Genomic DNA, 22469 nt, shown 5'->3' with positions numbered 1-22469 from the left:
GACAAACTTTTCACTGAAATGTCTTAAGATTAGAAAACGTTAAACAACTTAGCGTCCTCAGATAACGTGAGTACTGAAAAATTGTGACCCAAAACGAGACGATAAGAAGGATGAACTGCATGCATGTTTGTTTTCCATTTTCTCGCCCAATTTACAAATGTTCCATGCTAAGTATGTTCAAATATGGTTTTTAATTTGATCACCCTTGTTCCGAGTTGTTCCATGACAAAATAACATTCTTACTATCAGTTCTTATCAATTGTAAATTATTTTATTTCAGACATTACAAAATTTACAATAATTTTGAAAGACCACTTGGATGTCATGATGAATACAGTACAATTATTTACTTAAAATGTACATATTTTTACATAAATTGATTGCTTAAATGTATTGCTGGTTCAATGAAAGACGAGCTTCTCATACAGATATAGTAAGGAGTATGAGATGTTGAATAAAATAAAGGGTAACTAATGCACTGAACTCTTAAACTTATGCCAAAGAATTTGAGATCTTTGATTTACAACCAAATATTTCATGACTTGAGCTAAATTGGCACAAACTAAGCGGAAACTAGTAGATCAATCACATACAACAAGAAAACACTAGAACACTATATATTTAGTTTGCATGAATAGGATAATGATCTATTAGGCACAGTTTCTTCTTATAAAGGCCAAACTGAGTCCCAAGAGTGTCAGGGGAATTGTGATTTTCAGCGCAAATTCGAAGGTTATGCTGATTTCGTCATCTGGGGAGGACGTTGTAGTTTGGTACTGGTTGCCGGCCGGATGTCGACGACGACGACGGGACTGATTCTGTGAAAATAATTTAAATTGTTAATTCCTTGTGAGCTACATTAGAAAAACGTTAATTAATGCGAGGTATGAAATAACGCACTAAAACTTGAGACATTGAAACTTTTTAAGGAATTATAGCCGACCATCATCCAATGTTTAAAGGCAGTGAAGAAAAACTTACTTGTGACCTATCATGCTGAAATTGATCCGCTATTTGTCTCAACCCCTGCCCAATCTTTCTGTAATTATAGTCGATACTGAGCTTGAGATCAAGAGAAAGGCCGGATGGGTCACTGTCAGCGTCTGACGAATCCGCTCTGAACTGCTGTCTTGGCACTTGGATTGCATTGCAAAGCTCGTTATTTCCTTGGTCTGGTTGATGAGAAGAGAGTCCTGGTCTTGGTCTGCGAATTGATTGTTCGTGATCAGCAACGAGATCAGGGAGCGGTAGAGGTGGGGGGTCAGAGGTGGATGGTAATTTGCCTGCTTGAAAAAATAAATTAGAAGTTATTAGTTTGTAAGTTTGTGGATTTTTGAATTTTTTAGCAAGGAATGCTATCATTTGCAAGGAAATTTGCGACATAAAATTTCATGTACTCAAAGTAATCTCACTTTCCCATGCAGTCTAAAGGCGAATAATCAAAGTTTTATAAATCTCAACCTACCCCGTCTCATTCTTCTCTCCCGATTTGCACTTGTTCTCCTGCTCCCCCCACTACTTCCACTTTCTCCGTTGCTACACCCACTACAATTGCAGGTTACTTCCCCATAATAACTTTCCACCAATTCTTGCACAAATCGCCCCAAAAAACTTGGTTCACTTTCACTTTTTGCAACTTGCTCTCCTTCTCTTTGGTCAGACTCTTGGTCGTTACTGTTATAAAGTGGAATCGCCATTTCTGCCAGTATTTTGTTATTGAAATTAAAGTATATTTCCAAATTTATTTGGTAGCGCATTTGTAGTTAACCTTCCAACAGCAAGTTTCACCTTTGTGTCAGCGTGTTCAAGTTGAGACTCGCTTTTAGTTTTCAGAGAAAATTTTTCCGGTGTTGACTGGCTCTGCTCCAGGCTCGGACTGAACTAGTGGATGAGGTCGGAGTGGGTTTTAGCCGACGGGAAAGTGAGATTGAAGTGGGGTTGAAGTTGTGCTGTCTGGTTGGATAACTTTTGGAGGGAGCAGAGAGAGAGAGACGCACGAAGCGATGATGATACGCATCAAGCTTGGCTCGAAAGTCACTTGAACAACAAAACCAGGAAGGAAGAGCGGTAGTGAAACATACGTGTAAAATATGGGCATACGCTTACACTCGATTTCAACCAACTTATTCCAATCAAGCTCTTGCACGGTAGCGTTTGGTTTGGCGTTTGTTGTGTCCCCTAGGACGAAATGTGACGCAATGATGATCCTTCTGCTGTTGGACGTGAATATGAGTTCCGATATTGGGACTAAAAAAATATTCTGCATAAAAATATTTGTCCAAAAATATGAACCACAAATTTAAATTGAATTTGTAATTTTTAAGGGAAAATTTGGTAATATTGTGGGAGGTTTTGGATATCGTGGAAAGACCGGAATAGCACGAGTACACCCAGAACAGATTCACAAGGTTATCAGGGATAACGCCAGTCAAATCTGGTCAGCTATGGACCCAGAATTTTGCGGATAAGGTGGGATATTCAGAATCACAACGCCCAAATTCATACTTCCCGTTTAATCATGGACTTCTTTGCCAGGAAAAATGCCGGGAACTTGGCTTAGCCGGCTAGCAGTCCTGACCTAAATCCCATGAAGAATTTTTGGGCCAACTTCTCGCGTCGGGTGGGCGTCAATTTCGAACCAAAAAGGGATTGGAGCAAATGATGCATGGCGGATGGGCAAATATCCTGCTGGAGACCCTTCAGCACTTCAATAACTCAATGAAGCGACGAATATTCGCGTTAATTCTAGCTAAGAAAGGTTTTACCAAATACTAGAATAAGTTTCAAGGGTACTGACTCCCTTAAAATTAACTTATAAAATGTTTAAATTTCATATCTCTTACTTTTGAGACAGTCGATTTTGACTAATTTTGTAAGATTGCATGTAAATTTCTTGATTTAAGTCAAATCTCAATGAAACTTGGCATGAACTTGTAGCAATACCTGAGCTATATTATAATAAAACTTTGGGCCCCAGGACCAAGCTATTAAGAAATAGTAGAATTTTCCAAAACTATCTCTTCATTTTGAGACAGACTATACGTAAATATCCAACCCATCAACACTACATATATGCATAAGTACGTTATATTTTCTTTCAAATTTTGATAATCGCATGAATATAAATAAATTATTTCATGCCAGAACCCACTTTCCTCGACTGTTTTTAATAAATTACCCAGTAAAAACTGGTACTAATTTCCTTACACATTCACTGAAACTACCGATGTGGGTTCGTAAACATTATGTAATTCATTGGGAAATAAGGGATCCTTATAAAATTAAAAAAAACCTACCGTAATTGTTTGTTCGATTCTTATGTGTACTTCTTACTGAAGTACTCCTAAAACCTGTTTCTTTATTCCAGGAGTGCAATATAATTTCCACATTGGCCACAGTATTCTGTATAGAAATAAAAAATAATGAGTCTAAATGTAAAATACAACTGCACTAATTTATGTAAATCATTACCACAACCTGCGTTTAGGATTTTAAAAGGTCACACACTTTTAAAGTCCGTAGGTCATCTGACACAGCTAAATTTGATTATCTCCTAATAAAACAAAATCTATCCAGACATAAATAAACCTCATTAAATCCATCACTTTTTTCCATCCCTGTCAAGGTTAACTAAAGTCAAACAAGAAACTCAAGTTAGCAAAGCTAGACGCTAAACCAGATTGGATTGGAAACTCTAATAAAAACAACTTTTTAAACTTTTACTCTAACCTTCCACCCCTGTTTTCCTTTTCAAATGGAGTGGTAAATAGATATTATGGCTCTAAGGAGGAGAGCTTCACCACCTGCCCCTCTCAGATCTTGATGTGCTTTGCATATGTGGTAGGGTCCCATGAGTGTACTATAACCCTGAAGTGGTTTGACTCCATGGCCACATTTGCGCTTGCCACACCCACTCAAAGGGATAAAAACCACAAAAGTTACCAACTTCAAAAATCCACCAAAAATCCAATTTTGATCGGATTTTGATAAAATTCACATTTTTGTAATCCCAGATACTTGTTTGATCATATCCAGTAGCAATCTCAACTTTCTCGAAATTTTCGAAATTTTCGGGCATTTTCGGGCTGATGAATTATTCGAAAAAATTCAAAATTTCAAAAAAGTTGAGATTGCTACTGGATATGATCAAACAAGTATCTGGGATTACAAAGATGTAAATTTTACCAAAATCCGAGCACAATTGGATTTTTGGCGAGGGTTTGAACAAGTGAAAACAGGGCTTTTTTCGTGTTTTTGGCGCCTTTGAGTGGGTGTGGCGGGCGTAACTGTGGCCATGGAGTCAAACCACTTCAGGGTTTTAGTAAACTCATGGGACACTACCACATATTCAAAGCACATCAAGATGGGAGGGGCAGGTGGTGAAGCTCCCCTCCTAAGTACGTATGTATATGTAAATGCAGTGCTATGATGTGGATACATAGGTTTCTTTTACACGTAAACATTTTACTTGCGTCAGATTAGTCAGGATCTTAAAGGGCGGTTCCTTAAAGTTTATCAAGAAAGTTTCGGGCAAAGAGTGTAATGATTATTTTAAAGTTCCCGATATAAAATTAAGCCCAGTTAAAGTGACGCACACAATTACCTTTTTCTAATACCAATAATTCTATGAAAAGTGCCCAAACTACTCAAATTATAAGTAAGGTTTACTCCAGTGAATTTTTAGTAGTAAACCTCGCTTCCTTTTATGTGCATTCGACACGTGAAGATTTGTGAAACTGTTGACCTTTAACATGCTGGAAGATAGGGAAGGAGTCAAGGCGAGCCTTGTTTTAAATAATTGAACTTGTACTCGCTCTTTCTCAACCTTCTAATTATATATACAGAAATTACAGAATTATGGAACATACACATATCAATTCTCTTGAACGTAAATATCATAATGCACTAAATTGACACAAACAACGCATATTTTTTATATTCCCAGAAACGCGCAGATGCATCATTTACTACGTGTAGATCACCAAAAAACGAAAAATACACCAGTTTCAATTTTTTTCAGTAATTCAGTGTAATATACAAAATCGAGAAAGTAAATAATGTTAATATATTTACATATAGCTCTAATTACATAAATTTTGATACAAATTAATACAAAAACTCTTGACTTTTCTTCTGGAAATAAATAAATACACTCACTCAATAATTTCTGTTGGGAAGCAACGGGGAGCTTCATAGTGGCAGATGCCAGCTTCGAGTATTGTTGATGGACGTTAACATATTTAGGTGTGCATCGAGCTGGAATTGAAACAAAGTAGCGACAAATTAGAAAATGTCACCTCGCGTGGTTTTCCTTTTCACAGATGTGTCAATTCTTGATCAATAACATGATTTTTTTGTCACTGTTCTCTTAATAAATTGATGCCATTGATGCCCATCGATTTATATGATATGATTGATTTGTGCACAGCGGACACCGTTTTTTGTCAACTGCAACAACGGGACATATTTTTTGTCTCCAGTGAGTCTTGGTTTGTTTTCAAAAGAAGAAATGATAAAGGTGAAAGGGTTGAAGTTGAAATGCTTATTGGCGCTATTGGGTCCACACCTTTGTAGAAATAAATGGTTCGTCAATTGTTTGTTATTGATGTTGAAGTGTTAAAATTGACATTAATTTGACACACAATAACTCAAACAATGCAAGAATAGCTACATATGTAAGTACCTAGCTTCATAATAATGAATGAAATACACAATTGACGCATTTTTACAAAAGCAATTATTTCAGCTTGAGTCCAACAAGAATTGTACAACATAATTAATCGCTATTTATAGTGCACTATTGTTAATTTCATTTATTAGTCCGATTAAAATTAATATTTTGACAAGTTTGAATATCATTAAGTCGTACATTACATTGCTGCTTAATAATTTAGCATTTATTTACAAAGTCTAAATTTCACCCCATTACTAACACTGCACAATCTCGGGTAGGTCACATCTTCCCGTGACGGGGTCAAACAACAAAGGTGTCGGACACTGATAAATGTGCACCCTCTCATCCGCACACCCAATAAACAACGAACAATCTTGTGGATGTGGATAAACCCCGTCCTCCCTCCCCACACAGGTAATCTCGCAGTCGACCAGATGTGGCATATTGCACGTCAATCCGACCGGGTCAAAGAGGAGCGGGTATGGACACCTAAACTCCGTTAATTGCCCCCCATTACAATTGATAAACTTGTCACAACTGTATGGATGCGGGTACATTCCATCGCTCCGATTTTGACACGTGTAGACATCCGGGTTTAGCGTGGTGGAGGGTGGAAACTCCGTCGTCGTGGTCGGCTGTCCCGGGTAGAGTTCGATGTACCAAATTTCATCGTGATATATCCACGTCGCCGCACCCCCTTGATCCGCCATGGAAAATCCCCCAATGATATAAATCCTTCCCAACGTATGGACATAAACGGCACTAACCTCCTGCAAAAATCGACTCCTATTGGCGGGAAAATTTGTAACCGGAAGCAAAACGTAGTCCATCGTGACGGGGTCGAATTGCAGAATTGTGTCGGCATGGTATCCCGATCTCAGGTCGCCGTAACCTCCGATTACGTACGCGTACCTGCCGTCCCACACAGTGCTGGCTTTTCCCTTCAACCTGGGAAAGTTGTGTGGACCGGTGGCCACGACTTGATTGGTGGACAGGTTTAGTTTGATAACCCACTGTTCCACGGTTGGCACGAGTGCTGGCTGACCAAAGAGGTACGTGTAGCCATCATCATCATTAAAAGCTGTCATGGGATAGTAGTTGGAGGAGAGGTTATGACTCCACTCGGCCGTTTGGGTGGCCATGTTGAAGGAGACGATAGCTTCGGGATAAGGCCATCCTCCCAAGATGTAAATTTTGTCACGGTTTTCAGGATCGGACACGGTTGCACTGTCGTATGCGGAGAATGGGAGGGAAGTCGCAATTTCGACGGTGTTTGTGCTGGGCGAATACCTGTAAAGTGAATAAGCATATTTTCATCGTCTGATTGTGAGGTACAAAGATTATTTGCACTCATTTACTGTAAAATTGTTGTGGATTTTTTTATTAACATGTGCATTTTTTTGTATGCCAGCCTAACGTGTAATTTATGATATTGGGGGCATTACGGTCTCACCTCGCTACTCCATAACATACAATAACAATAGCATCAATTGTGACCTACTTGTATATTTTGTGAGGTTCGCTCGCAATTGGACCATGTTCTCCGCTGGCGTGATAAATATTGCCATCTTTGTCCATTGAGTTTGTTCCATCGTTTAGGCCGCGTGGTAGTTCTGCCACTTTTTCAATGGTGTCCGAGGTTACGTTGTACTTTAAGATGTCCTTCGTATTGTAAGAGTTGCGGTTACTGCCGCCAATTATGTAGATGACATCCTTCCCGTCAAATATTGCAGAGGTGGCTTGTCTCCCCTCCGGGAGGCGACTGCTCACCTTAACTGCTTCCAACTGGTGGCAATTCACCTCGTTGAGGACATTGCAGGACAAAAATAGCAAACACAAGGCTGCATAGGACGACATCTTGTCATGTGCAAAATGCAAATGAATAGAATTAAATGACGGAAAATCAGCGTTTATATACTTGTTGTATCAGTTACGTCAGTCCGGTTCCAATCGATTGATTGATAAAATCGTTGTTAAAATAATTGCTCGTGATTGATCTTATCATTCACTTGAGGATTGTACATACATGGAATTACTGCATCGGTACTTATGTGGCTGTTTCAGTTTGAGCCCAACAACCTGCCATTTCTGACGCACATGTCTGAATTTAGCAATTTCCCACAGCCATCGTAATTCAGATTTGTCGTATGAATATACATGCTCTAACTGTATCCATGATTTGCTGGAGAAAGCTCGCTCTTTTGAACCTGGAATAATATGAATTTCAGATATTACGTGAATAATTAGCAGTTAAATTTCCTATCTAGCACACTTTACCATTGTATAATTTCCCCGGATACATGACGAAATTATGCGACAAATACATACACGGGAGAGGAGGACGCATCGTAAAAAGTTATGATCCTTAATATTTTTTAGGTTTTTACTTCCACGATTAAATTCGATCAATCAGATTATATTTAGTGCTATGCGTGGTCTGGTCGGCATGCATGAGTCAGACCAGATAACCACGACTGGATGACCGTAGTTGCTCCCATTTATTTAGACTCGGGCATAAACATAAATTCTAACGCGATGTTACCAAAGTTATGACAAAAGTGGGAAAATGCATTAACAAATATTGAAAAAATTGACAATGGGTAGATCAATAAACATGATTTTTTTACCGACCACATTTATACGTAATAAAGTCAGCTCGAGCCATCACATTTTCGGGACGAGCTGTCAACAAGAACACTGATTCTTTCTTATCATGCATGATGAAAGTTTTTCCAAATTTCAGTATGTGCATGGCATACATTAAACCGCATGCAGTGTGCCACACAATAAAGTAGAGAAAGTGCCACACACTAGAAAGTACGAAATGTCACATAAACAATCCTGTACTGCGAGATGAGCCAAATTTCCATGCCTTTTACGAGATCGGCGAGTGTGCATCCACGATTTATATTTATTTCAACCAAAGCGGAGGCAATTCACATCAAATTTAATTCGTTGTCGTCCTTTTTCAAATCGGGATTATTTTCATACCCCAGTTTCAGAAAGCAAACACATGTACCTCCACCCATAATTGTGACAATGACGGCGGAATTATGCCAACCGAAGCTACTCGACAAAGGAGGAATAAAGGTTGGTCTCTTACTCCTCGTCGTATGTTTATTACTTTTCCGCATTTCCATAACACTAATCATTCTTAGGAACGGAATAGCGAAGGAGACAATGATCTCATGTGAATGCGTCGCCTGCTATAAATATCAATGATCCTGCTCGAAATGATTATGGTTTCGAGTTTCGTCTTCTATTTATTCGTGACTATCTTTTCCCTCGCTTAGAATTAAATGATCGGAAATATCCGTGAGTGAGCATGTCGGGCAGACGGGCGATGAAAATGGAAGGAATATGTAGCAACGAGTTGGATACTTAGATACACTCATGAAAAGCAATTACACATGTGCACTTTGAAATAGAATGCAAATTTAGAAATCTCAGAATTTTTGGATCATCTTTAAAATCTGAATATTCAGACTAGACATAAATTAACGTCTGACTTGTCTTCTTTTCATATGCAAATTACTAACGTGTCTCACGTGTTTTACTTTTGTCCAATTGTATCTCATGTCAGTCAACGCTTTCCTAAAATTCCTGCTCTGCCTCGCACTTTATGATCCTCTTGTATTTTGAAATTCTTTATTGTATGCATCTCTGTGGTTTTTGGTTTTCATTGTTTTTTAACAACAAAACTAAAGCATGTACATAATTATTTCCCCTCATTTCTCTTCCCTCACTCACTTTCCAACATAAGAAGAAAGTTCTCATTTGTGTTCCGCCGTCACAGACACTGATTCACAACTCGAAGTCATTTCTTATTATTATCACAAATAAAAACAAGAGGGAAAGCTTTAAAAATTAGTGAGGCTTAAAAAAATCCTTATTTTTCCATTCACTTTGACACCGGCAGGAAATTCTTTGTTTCATTTCCATCTTGTACGTACGTACTTTCTCCTCCACCAGATTTACATTTTTATTGTGGAGGAGGGAGTCCAATTCGGAACAAAGAGGGGCAAAAAGTTGGTGATGGAGAGGAAAATAATTACGGATGAAGGATGTGCATTTGTCTCACTTTGAGCTTTACTCGGTTCATTAGCTGAGAAATGTCTGCATTGTTTTATTTTCTACTCGCCTCGATCCGAATCATAGCTTTTAATACGTATTAAACTCGGAGGGATGAATGAGGAAGGGTTGGAAATAATAACGTGAATGTTGAATTGTTCTTTATGCGAGTACCACATTTGTACAGATAAGTCTCTTCATAAACCTAAACCCGACTCTTCAGAAATACTTACTCTTCAAATTCACTTTGAGACCATTGCGCTCTTAGAAAGCATCAGATTTGAATTAATACATTGAAACTCGAGACAATAGAAGCCTTCCCCAAAACGCAGTAATTTTCTCCACTTTCTCCCCGCCACGTGAATAAGCCTGCTCTGGTTTATGTTACTAAATGAAACGCAGGATGTGCGTTCTTCTTACCACCTAATCCTGAAACAATGAGTCTGTCACCTAACAATGAGAATGTACAACCACGTCGACACGAGTATCTGGATTTCTCATTATGAGAATCACACAAGGCGACATTCCTTACAAGTGTAGAGCTGGGAAGAGAGTGTTAATCCATGCAAATGAGACGGCAGGGGTAATGAGACAATCAAAGTTGACGAGGAGCAGTGGAATAATTACCGTTGAGAGTCGGGGTATCAACAATACCCGGGTAATCTGCATCCTCAACCCTTTTCATAAACCACTGACTGAGAAATGACTCCTCATTTCTGCTACATTTCTCCGACCAACTATTAAATAAAGTTTAAGAGCGGATGCTCTCTTAAGACACTTCATTAGGCTGATGGTTAATGAGCTTCGCAGCAAATCAGATCCACTACTCGTCGACTTTCTGTCTTTCTGTTTAGCTCGACAAGAACAATGGGATTGTGAAGATATGCAAATTTTGAGTGAGTCAGCAATACATAGAAAATCTTGTAAATTATGGCAGAAACTGTACTCACTTTTCAGTGGGGAAAAATGTACAGTTTTCATACACAAAAAAATTATTTCCAACATACAAATTCCTCACACTCGTTGTCAAATAAAATTGATTAGCATAAAGACATTAAGATTACCACCCGCGGGAAGAAGTCCTAGCTTAAATATGCAGATATTTTAAACCTTGTTCAACGATTAATTTACAATGTGTCTTTTTACGAGAATATAAAATCTTTTAAACACTTTGCTCTACCCATTCTCACCATTGTCGCAATCCTGATACAAATTATTAACAGCTTCCCTGCCGATTTTACGACCAATTGAAAACGAGACTAACATTGTCCTTAATGAATATTGGCCTTGGGTGCACAATGCTTTCACACATAAAATGTTCTCCCTTTTTAATAAGAAATCCCACTAATTTTTTACTACCTTCCTTTCATCCCACAATGTCACATTAATACATGCATAACGCTCATAAATTACACCAAGTATTTACTTTTATTAAAAATTCTCATTATGTGCAACAGTCTGCATACTGTTGCCGCTCCAGTCTTCAGGATAATGTAGCAGTAATTGCACCAAATCGTGGCACCGCAGCCATAAAAAAGCCGGATTGCAATATTGAAAAAAACTTTGCCACCTAAATTTTAATTCCACCGACAGACCGAGCAGCAATAAAAATACGTAAGGAGGCAGTGAAAATATCATAATTTACAACCTTCCTGACCAAGGATATGCATAAAACAGTTTTTAATTTAGTCGTCAGCCCCACCTCCGAGATTTCTAATTTCAGCATAAATCACGCCTTTTACACCACCATTGTTGCTCATAAGACGGTTGAAATCACATCATAAAAAAACTCCCTCGATGGTACATACGTATCCAAACTGCACAATGGAGTCAAAAGTTCCACCAACTACAAGTGTATTGCAACCCGATAATGGTAAGCTGATGCGTCGATGGATAAAAAAGCAGTAAAATCTGCATAATAAAGGAGGAGGAATTACACTGAAATTAAAAATAGGCTGGGAACTGCCACGGGAGAAAGAAAAAGGGCGAGTCTTCAGCCTGCTCACCACCTAATTAAGCAATGGGTGGTGGCAGTCCAGATTTACGGCGAAAACTGATAATTGCTAGATTTATGCATGAGAAAAAAAGAAAGAATTAATGCACTTTTTTATTCTTCGGCTTTTGTGTTAATGTGAAATTGAGATTTAATGAGCTGATTAAGTAAAAGTGGCTCCATTTGTCATTTATGTATAGGTATCACAAAGAGAGAAAAATCTCAAAGAATGAGAACATCTCACTTTTTCTCTTAACAAATTTGAGATAAGGGCCAAAATATGCATAAAGTGCGCACTCTATCAGTGCATCATCATTATTATTATCACTGTTGGTCTCTCCTCCAAAATAAAAACCGAAATCAGGATGAAAGAGCAGAGAGAGACAAAGAAACCCGGTAACGATGATAGATAATCATCATCATCATCATCATCAAGACTTGGCTTTCCTTGTCATCACAATTGTCATTTTTTTCTCAAAAGATAAAAATGACTCGAATGCATTAGGAGGAGGCAGACGCAGAAATGCCAAAATGTTCGAGTGGTCGTGTAATTTTTTCCCTGGAGAAATATGACGTGACTTTTTATTGTTGGTTATTTCCTGCTCCTGAATGAGATGAGATGTTGAGTAGGCTTCTCTATTAGTGCGCATCAATCTAAATTCTTACAAAGATGGAGATACGTATGCGGTGGAGATGCATTTATTTCCGGATTTTATGTCCCCATTGTTTTTATGTGCCGGATATGCATCAGTGGTTTAAGTGCAGAGTGAGTGTCTCACGTGATGATATGTGTCATTTGTGATGATAAGGGAGTTATGTATTCTTAAAACAGTGCAAATATGGGATACGTAGATAAGTAAAGATGGAAAATAAAGCTCAAAGTAAAAGGATTTGACTTTCTCCTTGTACTCTGAGCATTGACAGATTCTCTGAGAAAAGTCATTTGTCACTCTGCAACTTGTTTCCCCTTAATTTCCCATGGGCTGGGCGAACGGAAATTAGTTTTATGCTGCTGCGAGTAAATAATGCAGGAAAGGGTATTGATTTTCACGAATGGGGGAAGACCAACTAATTACGCCAAGTGTAAAAAATGCGTTACTGGAGAAGTTAAAAGTTTGACGGGCGGTAAGAGGGAGGCTCCACGCCAGGAGTAATAAGGTAGCAATTGGTCGTGAACAATTTGGCAGAAAGTGGTGCCAAACTGATCGTGTCTCGAGTCTCGATAGTAAAGTATTTATTTACGAAAGTATCAATTTTGGTTTGTTGGTATCCTGTCACGTGATACGGGACATGCGATGAACCACCTGCTACAGAAAACGAATTGAATTTTGTTTGTTTTAGTTTAAAATGAAAATGAGTTTTCAATATCGAAATACATACGTGGACAATCACTTACATCGTTAAGCACATAAATACTTATGTGTATAGATGGCTGCTCATTTTTTAATTAAACTAATGCTTGCGAAAGTTGATACGGGGAATAATTACATTTGCAAAATTTGAGCAGCTCCGACTGATTTGCAGGCAATCCAACTGCTGCTTTGTGAGATTGGCCATTTCCAAAGTGAGAAGTGAGATTGGCCATTTCGTAAATTAAGAAATTTTGAAGCTATTTTTCAATCCTGAATTGCCTTCTACACTGACTACACATCCAAACAACGTACACATGCATTTATTTGACCAGAATCAATGAAAAACATACCATTGTCAAGAATAAGGATTGTCTAAATTAGTTTTCCCCATAAAATAAATTGCACACATAAAACAACTCAATCCGTTCATGTCCATCTCGTAAGCCGAAGCTTTTATCTTTCAAATTGCAAGGTTTAACGTCGCATGAGAGCAAAGTGACCAAGTGGAGCTTCTCATCCGGTAGAATCGCTTGCTAAGCAAAATCGTAAAAGTGGATCGCTTAATTAAATCCTGACACTTTATATCAGACTCTGTTTTGGACACTGACCAATTACTGGATCAAACAAAAGCTCCTGCAGCAACCGAAACGGAAAGTCGTCTTATCAAGCAAACCTTGACTTTCTTAATACAGTGATATTTTTTTCTCACAAAATTAACCTAGCACTGAATTTTCTATAAAAGAAATACCAATATTAAATGCTCTCACCATAAAATATGTTGGCACATGTAGAAGCTTTCTTCTAGATGTGACGAAAAACTGATAAAACTCTAGAGAAATGCATACCGTCATCAGCGTCACATAGCCGCGGCCGACTTTAATGCACTGCGTAAAAGTAACAGGAAGCACGGGGAATCTTGCAAGTTTGATTATGATTTCCCTTTCATTCATAAATTTGCATACTCATAAAACCAGCAGGGGTTGAGGATTCTCTTCATGAATACGTTCTCTCCTCCGTTGTCAACCATTAAACAAATTTTTCCTGACTTTAAAACCGGAACTGCGGTAATGGCTTGCAATCTCCACCAGAAGCGGGTGAGTTGGTGTAACTGATACTGCGACCGAATCTGAATAGAGCAACCCTTTCGCATCTCACAACTTGCCCCAATAAGCAATACGATACGTATATTGTCCCACATGACATCACAACGCGTAACTTTCCGTGATGAACAACGTTGTTTAGTCGCGATTTGCATATGACAATTAAAAGCTTTGAAATGTAATTCTTCTTCGTCAGTCGGCCGTGGCGGAGAAAGCATTCAGCCGAATGCTTAACCACTCATTGCTTATCATTACTATGCAAATGAGCAGAGTGAACCACTTCACTCCTTTTCGTGATAATTCGTGTGCTTTATTATCTCCAGAGAATAGTGCTTTGATAACTGTGGAGTCTTGCATGGATTGATTTATGCGTTGTGGCCAGTTCATGCCCAGTTGTCCATGACGAAGAGGAGCAAATGTTGGTGTTCATCTTGTGGAGGTTTGCAAGTGTTTGTGGCGTAATAAACGTATGTATGCATTTGGATGGATGGTGAATGAATATTTAGATTAATGTCTCAATACGATTTGAATATGAACTCGTGGCTATTGCAGCATCCGAAATGTATTTAGGAGTCGGACGCACTTTGGGGAATGAAAATAAACAATTTCTGGAAATTGAATTCGGATTTATGGTGAAGTGCTGGGTGGTGAAAGTGGTTATTTTAAGGTAATGAGGTTTTGATTCGCATTATTATAATGAAAGCAATCTGTATACTTTTACCTTTAGTATTATTAAGCAAGTAATTTCGTTTCATATTACAGTCAGTTACTTCTACAAATAATTCTTGATTCTGCTCGAAAAATAGCAAAAATTTTCATAGAAATATGTTATAGAACTAATAAATAAAAGCATAATATTTTTAGCTTAATGCACTTGTCTCTCTAAATGTGTCATAATCTCCCTGCCACAACATCCTAGCTCAACTTCATAATATTGACAATCCACACCAAAAAGTGCACAGGTGGCAGTCACACATCAATAAAATAAAATAGTGTCATATGACGAACGTAAAATAAGGCTTATTTTTAGAAAACCAATAAAGTAGGGATTTTCAAATAGTAAATAAAAAAAATCCTTTGAATTTAAAGTCATTCTCTTTCTCTCCACAAATCAGCCTCCATAAACGGAATGGGCATATATTAGGGATGTCAAATAAGGTGCACAATTTCCATTTATCAGTGCACTTCGTTGTAACTGGCAAGCTCAAACTTTTTATTAAAAATTCAAACTTTTTTTTGCCATCTAGAAAAAAACGTGCCCCAACATTTGATTGTACTGTGGTCGTGAAGGTTATTATGTCACCAGCTGTATCATTACAGCGAACATTACCACCATCACCCACACGAATCAGTATAACTCGACCATAAAGGCGGATTACCGAGAAAGGGACCGAATCCCATGTGCCCTGATGAAAATGCTTGATATTGTAAATTTTAAAGTTGTAAATCCAAATTAGCAAAGGCAAAGTAAAAGCAGTTTGAAGTTTTTATGGAATTTCTAAATCACCGCAATATGTGAATGTCAACCTATTTTGTGCAGATTGAGTGCACGTTTCCTGCCCAAAATAATCCGCATGTGTGACTTGGCAGATGGAATCGTAAAACTGGGCTTATGCAAAGTTATCACGCATTTAAAGAGGGTGATATTTCGCATCGTTACATAAATTTCAAAATTGTTTTCTCAATATTTGGATTAGCTATTACATAGATACTGATTACATAAGTTACGTCACAATTCAATTGTCCCGGGTAGGAAAACTCGTCTAAACGTGAACATAAAACTGGATTTTTTATTCACATAAATTAAGCCCAGTGGACTTGTAAAATTCTCAAATTACACCAATTTCGACTTTAACATCCATTTTACCTCGAGATTAGAAGAAAGAAATTTCTCCCTCCCTCCAATTTTAGATTAACATTTTTTTCATGACCCGATTTAATCAATCCGATTAACTCGCTACTGCATGTTTTACTATCTCCAATGAAAATTTTTATTTGACATCGTATAAAAACTTTTTGCACAAGCGACTAAAAACGCAATACAGCTACATATCCTTGTGAATCTGATAAATTCTAATTTAGCTTGTCCCATTTTATGTGTTTCAACATGAGTGAATATGCAACCGGAAGAGAACAAATGGATGACGAATCATATTTTATAGATACCCGCAGTTGTAAAATCGACTATTATGAAGTCAGAAAAATAATAAGGTCGTAAATTTTTTGCGGGGACAATCATAAAATCAGAGCGAGATTGGACAAATCAACTTCCATGTAGAAATGCGGTTAGCAAAATTTGCAAATTCAACATAAAGAGACCCTGGAGATCCATGTACAAATGGACGGAATGAAGAGAGAGACAGAATTATTGTCGTCAAGCATTATCTTACCAATCTATCCATGAATAATCCAATCTACGTATGCAAATGAGCTTGAAACCTCAATTAACTGGAATTGAATTCGCGAAATTATGACCGAACCGTGTCGTTGATGATTGTCCTGGAAATTGTCGAAACCAAAATTAATGGATTTCATCCTGCCCATTTTAAGTGCATCATGCATGTATTTAGTGCTTATGTATGTATGTATGTAAAGCATGGTACAAACCAAGGAATGAGTAACAGACATGTATTCTTCAGAACACTAATTAAACCAAATCCTACATTTCATTAAGGCTGCCGAAAATATATTCGCACAAGTTCAGTGTACATAAATCGACGCCTGTGTAATTGCACAAATTCCGAATGATTGAATGATACATGATATGAATGATACATAACCTTCTTGGTAAGATGATATTTCGTGACACAAACCCGATCGCATCAAAAAATAAAAATTGTTTCTAGTACCAAATACGAAATACCATTATCTAATCAGTTTTCGAGTTAAGAAATAATACGCCAAGCTAAAAAGAAGTGTTTATAAAGATCACGCAACTAAGGTGATGCTCAACTCATCTCATGCAATTATAGCAATAAAAGCACAAAAGATGCGACTTCGTCCCCCAATTTATGAGATATTCGTGCCATTTCATCTCGCAAAATACGTTATCCACCAGTTTTTTTGATGGTACCAATTATGTGCGGAACTCTAGTGTGCGTATGTACCACCAAAATATATGAAAGCCTTAATGAAAATCTGCTATTGTCTTGCTTTTATTATTAGTGTTATCGTGCCATCATATTTATTTGTAATCTGCCCGTGTCACTCATTGTGGAGGCTGCTGTTTCGTTCGGCTAATCTTCCCAAATGTGTAACGACCTACATTATCGTATTCTTTTTACACCCTGCTCGTTAACTTTTACGGTTATTCGTCTCCATATTTTTAATGTGGCTTATTTAATTGGCCGCTTTCCTCTCGTATGGCAGTGTAAAAATGAGTATTACAATTACGGAGGACGCCCCTTTCTATCACTTTGGGATGATTCATATACATAAGTCAAATTTGTATTTATGTAAATTTCAATTGTTCAATGAGGCCTCACTTGGAATACTTACACTGGAGAGCAGATGTCATCGCCCAAGAGAAAGTTTGCCGTTTGATTTCTCATAACTTTTTGAAAATAACAGATTTTCCAGAATTTTTTTCTGCGTTTTGTAGACAATTTAATATCCAATAACTAAGTATCAAAGAGTCTTCTTAAAAGTTTATAGTTTTCATCACAAGTGAGTAGATTAGATAAAAAGTAAAAACGGCAGGTGCAAAAGTGATCGCCAAAACGAATAAAACATTTAATATTTCTACAATTTTAAGTTTTAAATGAAAGCATTAACACTTAGTACGTTGTTGGACCTCTATTTGAAAATATGACAGCCTATCAGCGACGTTACATGGACGCAACCAATGTCTGAGGGATATCAGGGTCGACGTCACTCAAGGGGGCTTAGATTTCTGCTTTCACGTCAGCTATGCTCGAAATTGAGCGTTTTCGGATGTCTAAATATATGTGCTCCCCACCTCTGCTCAGTAGGATTGAGATTCAGTCTTTCCTGATGCGATTCGAGAACATTAATCTTGTTGGTCACAAGAATTCACAGGTGGACTTGGCCGTCCGTTTATGTTCGCGCTCCTGCTGAAAGGTGTAGCACCCTGCAAAGGGAAGTTTTGCTGCTGATTGTTAAACATTTCTCTTTAGTAGGTTCTGGTACAAAATTTGGTGCTTGGTAGAATTGATGAATTCGTGCGTACCAGCCCCCGCGAAGCTGAACACCCAGATATCATGACGCGTCCTCCGCCATAATTTAAGATGGTGTTGAGATTTTTTAGTTTGACAGATTCTCCGACTTCTCTCCATACTCAAACCCTTCCATCCGACCATAAAACACTAAATTTACTCTAAACACACAGGAGAGTGATTCGCAAAAATTTTAATCTTTATTTGTGTGTTGCCTTGCAAATTTTAATATTTTCTATTGGTGCGTTTTTGATATGTAGGCTTCCTCCTGGCTCTATAATTTTTTTGAGCACTGAGTTTCGATATTCCCCAGCTTGCCCAACCACTTGATACTTTTCTAACATCATTTTCTACTTCACCAGAAATTTTGGGAGACGAAAGTTTTGGATTATTGGTCACTTTTCGAGCAAATATTTTCTACTCGCCTGTGATGAAACTTGGTGGACGTCCTGCTCGTCGCCTATTTTCAATTGATCCCGTTAATTTGTAACGTGAAATCATGTCACGGACAGTTGACGAGATTTTTTGACCACCTCAGCAATTTCTTGTTGCGTCTTCCCCCCATTTTCGTAGTGATGAATGACCAAATCTTGAATAGCGACTGTTGTTTCATTATTGGGCATTTTCTTCTGGGATATATTTTTTTAATTGAAGTGGAATTATTTTATATATACATCAATAGTAGGTGTACTTAAAAATTAAAAAAGTTGTTATCCTACTTTAGTAATTTTAAAAGTGCTATCATTTTAATTGTTTGTGGCGATGACTTTTGCACCGGTGCTCATTTCTTAACTTCACGCTATGGGTCCGTACGGAGTGAAAAAAAATCTTACAACAAATTTTCTTTGGTGAATGTTTGTGTACTAATTTGTCTTCAAAATGAGATAACGACCTTTCAAAAATTCCCCGTACTTACTGAGAAACTATGATTTAAATTGTGCTTGTGGTTTTGGGCGTTCACATTTGCTCTCCAGTGTATGTGCATATTTATGGTGCCATCAAGTAATGAAATGGTCTCGCAAAATATTTTGGTTATGATAAAAAATTTAAATGGGAAAAACTTATTTAAGATAGATATATACAATGAAATAGTGTTTTTTCGCGCTGGAGCGATTTTCAAGTTTGATGGCTTAAAATTTCCGTAATTTTGTGTACATAAAGAATCTGAAATAATATTGGGGTGGCGCATGGACAGTTTTCGCGATACGAGCCAAAACGTGCGAATTTTCTTGCAAATTTTGAGTTTGATATTAAAATCTTTCAAACCTTGTCGAATATCACCGGAAATAATTTAAAAAAATGATTGTATAGAATTACTAGAATTTGGCCGCTGCCTCGATTTTGGACCCAAATTTTCCAATATGTTGAACTTTGCAAAATAATTGCAATTTCCATATTATTTTTCCACGATGGAATTACGGTATTTATTAAAGGTTGTTGGCGTATTGCTTAATTATACCTCGTGGCTATGAACATATTTTGCTAATTACAAAATAAATTTTGCCATAAGATTTTGCCAAAGGTTTAAAAAAGTTACATTCGCAATTCGAGTTTCGAAATTTCGATATTACCTACATATCTAAGAACAACTTATTCGTTGGATAAACTTTTTACTTATCAGGAATTTTGAAACCAATACGAAATATTGTTAGTAATGCAAAATCTTGTTAATGCCGCGTCGACTTGTTTTTGATACTTTCAAATTGTGAAAGTTATCTACATATGTGTACATATGTATATGCAAACGGTCATATTCATTTACCTTTACTGTAAGCTAATTTCCAGTATTCCCCTGTACCCGTAGCATTCCAATGAGCATATAGCTGGACGAGTATGAAACTGGTTCTTCAGTTCCGGTCGTAAAAAGGCCAAAATAACTGTACTTGTACTCTTTTCCTTCGTCAAACAATTGGTGCGAGGTGACCACACTCAGACATCCAAATTGTAGTAAAATTAGCCAGGGTACTGTCATTTAATTGCATATTATAATTATTATGTAATGATTTTTGAAAAACAAATATTTATGTACTTACCTGAGAAATATGCCCCTCGATCCTTTCTTCCCTTAGATATTAACATGATGCAAAATTACACCGAGCAACACACCCCTTATATATTTCTTATTTTTTTAACTACAACTGATAAATCTTTATTGAAAGTCTCCCATTTATGATTTTGGTGGGTATTAATTATTATCCGACGGATATTGAAGTGCTAGCTGGATATCTTGTTAAAAATGAAAGTAATGAAATAATAGAGACGAAAAAGCTATACTGTAAAGAAAAAATATAAATCGTGTCATATATGTATCATCCTCAATTCAATCAATTCGATGAGATATAAGTGAGTGCATCAAAATTGAACCAGAGAGAGGATTATGTTATCGTCAAGTTCAAGAATTTGACATTTCTCTCTCTATTTTATCCAGTTAAAACAAACCATATCGCATGTTTTTTCTCTGAAACACCCAAGCCATACTAGACACCGATACATATTAAATATGGTTACCGATAAAATGGAGTGATTACTTTGGATCGCTAATAACTAATTGGCTTGATTGTTGTCTCTTTTAGAGATAACTTAGGCTGCATATGAGATGTAATGAAAGTCACTCATTATGTCTTGGATATAAAACATGCAGGCTGTTTACATACATATCAGTACATAAGACGTGGCACCAGTTTTGTTATCGTGTGACATTTTAAAGGTCAAGCGTTGTCTGTACATACTAACAAGGGACACTCACGACCTGTCGTTTGAGTCCAGGGTACCCACTATGTTTTTTAGAATCTACTAGGACCCCAGATGAAGGATTCATTCATATTTCCGTGTAAAACTCATATTTGGCGACGTGGCGTGGCGCCAAATTCGCCAAAATTGAATGTTTTTATTTTTGAAACCGCCATAACTTTTGAAATCCTGGACGGATTTTCAAAATTTTTGGCAAAAATCATGACAAAGAGTTCAACTTTCTTATTCAATGAAATTTTTTCTAAAATTATCGCTTTTAACTTTTCGCAAAATTTCGTAATTTTCTTCGAAATGGGGGTTCGTCGAAAAAATCCTAAAAATATTGCAAAAATTAGAAATTTTTTATTTTTATTTTTTTGTCAAAAATTTCGACTTTTGTGATCATTTTAAGCATACAATTTTGAAAATCCGACATAAACTGCAAAAGTTATGAGGGTTTGAAGTTGGTCGAAAATGCAAATTTTTAAGTTTGGCGCCACGCCATGGCGCCAAATATGAGTTTTACACGGAAATATGAATGGATCCTTCATCTGGGGTCCTCGTAGATTCTAAAAAACATGGTGGGTACCCTGGACTCAAACGACAGGTCGTGAGTGTCCCTTGTAAGATTTATACTGCTAAGACGTGTTATTACTCTCTGGAGGAAAAACTAACGCAATCATATTTGTATTTTAAAGAGGGCTTTATTTTAGTTCAATTTATTCAATTTATTCAATATCTCAATGCGAAATTCTTAAAATCGGTAAAATCCTAATAAAATTAACCGATAATTTAATTAGTTCAGCACATTATGAAAACATTTATACAAAATTGGCTAATACAATGAAGTCCAACAGCATATTTTTTACGTATCTACATATGTACATAAGTATGTGCATTGCATAGTTTTTAAGACGATAATTCATGTGAGAGGTTTTGCAGGAGGATTAGCACAATGCTACATACTGATATATGTATGTATTAGCAAGCCCACTATAATACATATTTAATAAATAATCTAGATATTCGAGCGATAATTACCATCACATGATTTTATTGATTACTGCAGTGTATTTATCAGTAGTAATCTGATTCATTAAGTGGTGAGAAGGATGAAAATAAAAAGCATGAGATTAGTTCATTATCGTATTTTCAAGATCGAGTATAAGAAAAATCAATCAAGGACAAATACTACGATTGCATAATAAGACGACAAATTTTACTTTAAATTATTAAATGATATCAGAACGGGACGAAATATGTGTGCATATATCCAGGGTACATATTTACATAAATCTGGCGTCCTATTTATGTATACATATTTGTCAATAATGTCAAATGTAACCACCATTATAAGTATATTGCATGTTGTTA

General features: G+C 37.0%; 2 protein-coding genes and 1 long non-coding RNA gene across 8 annotated transcripts; 1 reads left to right on the top strand and 2 right to left on the bottom strand.

The window, feature by feature from the left end:
- Nucleotides 1-255: 255 nt before the first annotated feature.
- LOC110847785 lies at nucleotides 256-3734 on the bottom strand. Of its 4 annotated transcripts, none has more exons than XM_022094779.2 (6): nucleotides 3478-3734; nucleotides 3297-3402; nucleotides 1769-2247; nucleotides 1466-1699; nucleotides 982-1286; nucleotides 256-818 (listed from the first exon to the last, which is right to left on the bottom strand). In XM_022094779.2, the coding sequence occupies exons 4-6, from the start codon at nucleotides 1695-1697 to the stop codon at nucleotides 651-653; spliced, it is 705 nt and encodes a 234-aa protein (XP_021950471.2). In that variant the 5' UTR covers nucleotides 1698-1699; nucleotides 1769-2247; nucleotides 3297-3402; nucleotides 3478-3734; the 3' UTR covers nucleotides 256-650. The 4 variants fall into 4 exon arrangements, with proteins under 4 accessions (XP_021950471.2, XP_035706180.1, XP_035706179.1 ...); XM_035850287.1 differs by having other exon boundaries at nucleotides 1466-2037; nucleotides 2107-2247; nucleotides 3478-3733; XM_035850286.1 differs by having other exon boundaries at nucleotides 1466-2247; nucleotides 3478-3733.
- On the top strand, nucleotides 2331-3016 carry LOC118435089. The gene is made up of 2 exons (XR_004834491.1): nucleotides 2331-2469; nucleotides 2536-3016. It is a non-coding gene; the product is annotated as an uncharacterized LOC118435089 (long non-coding RNA).
- A 2052-nt stretch (nucleotides 3735-5786) lies between the features above and the next one.
- LOC110847500 lies at nucleotides 5787-20714 on the bottom strand. 3 transcript variants are annotated; one of them, XM_035850039.1, is made up of 5 exons: nucleotides 20399-20714; nucleotides 20128-20330; nucleotides 7609-7881; nucleotides 7176-7531; nucleotides 5787-6964 (listed from the first exon to the last, which is right to left on the bottom strand). In XM_035850039.1, the coding sequence occupies exons 4-5, from the start codon at nucleotides 7529-7531 to the stop codon at nucleotides 5929-5931; spliced, it is 1392 nt and encodes a 463-aa protein (XP_035705932.1). In that variant the 5' UTR covers nucleotides 7609-7881; nucleotides 20128-20330; nucleotides 20399-20714; the 3' UTR covers nucleotides 5787-5928. The 3 variants fall into 3 exon arrangements, with proteins under 3 accessions (XP_035705932.1, XP_035705931.1, XP_035705933.1); XM_035850038.1 differs by having other exon boundaries at nucleotides 7176-7881; XM_035850040.1 differs by lacking the exons at nucleotides 20128-20330; nucleotides 20399-20714 and having other exon boundaries at nucleotides 7176-9524.
- Between the last annotated feature and the right edge of the window lie 1755 nt (nucleotides 20715-22469).

The sequence above is a fragment of the Folsomia candida genome, unplaced genomic scaffold (genome assembly GCF_002217175.1).
Source record: "Folsomia candida strain VU population unplaced genomic scaffold, ASM221717v1 Fcan01_Sc003, whole genome shotgun sequence".
Taxonomy (NCBI): domain Eukaryota; kingdom Metazoa; phylum Arthropoda; class Collembola; order Entomobryomorpha; family Isotomidae; genus Folsomia; species Folsomia candida.
This window is presented reverse-complemented; position numbering and strand designations above follow the sequence as displayed.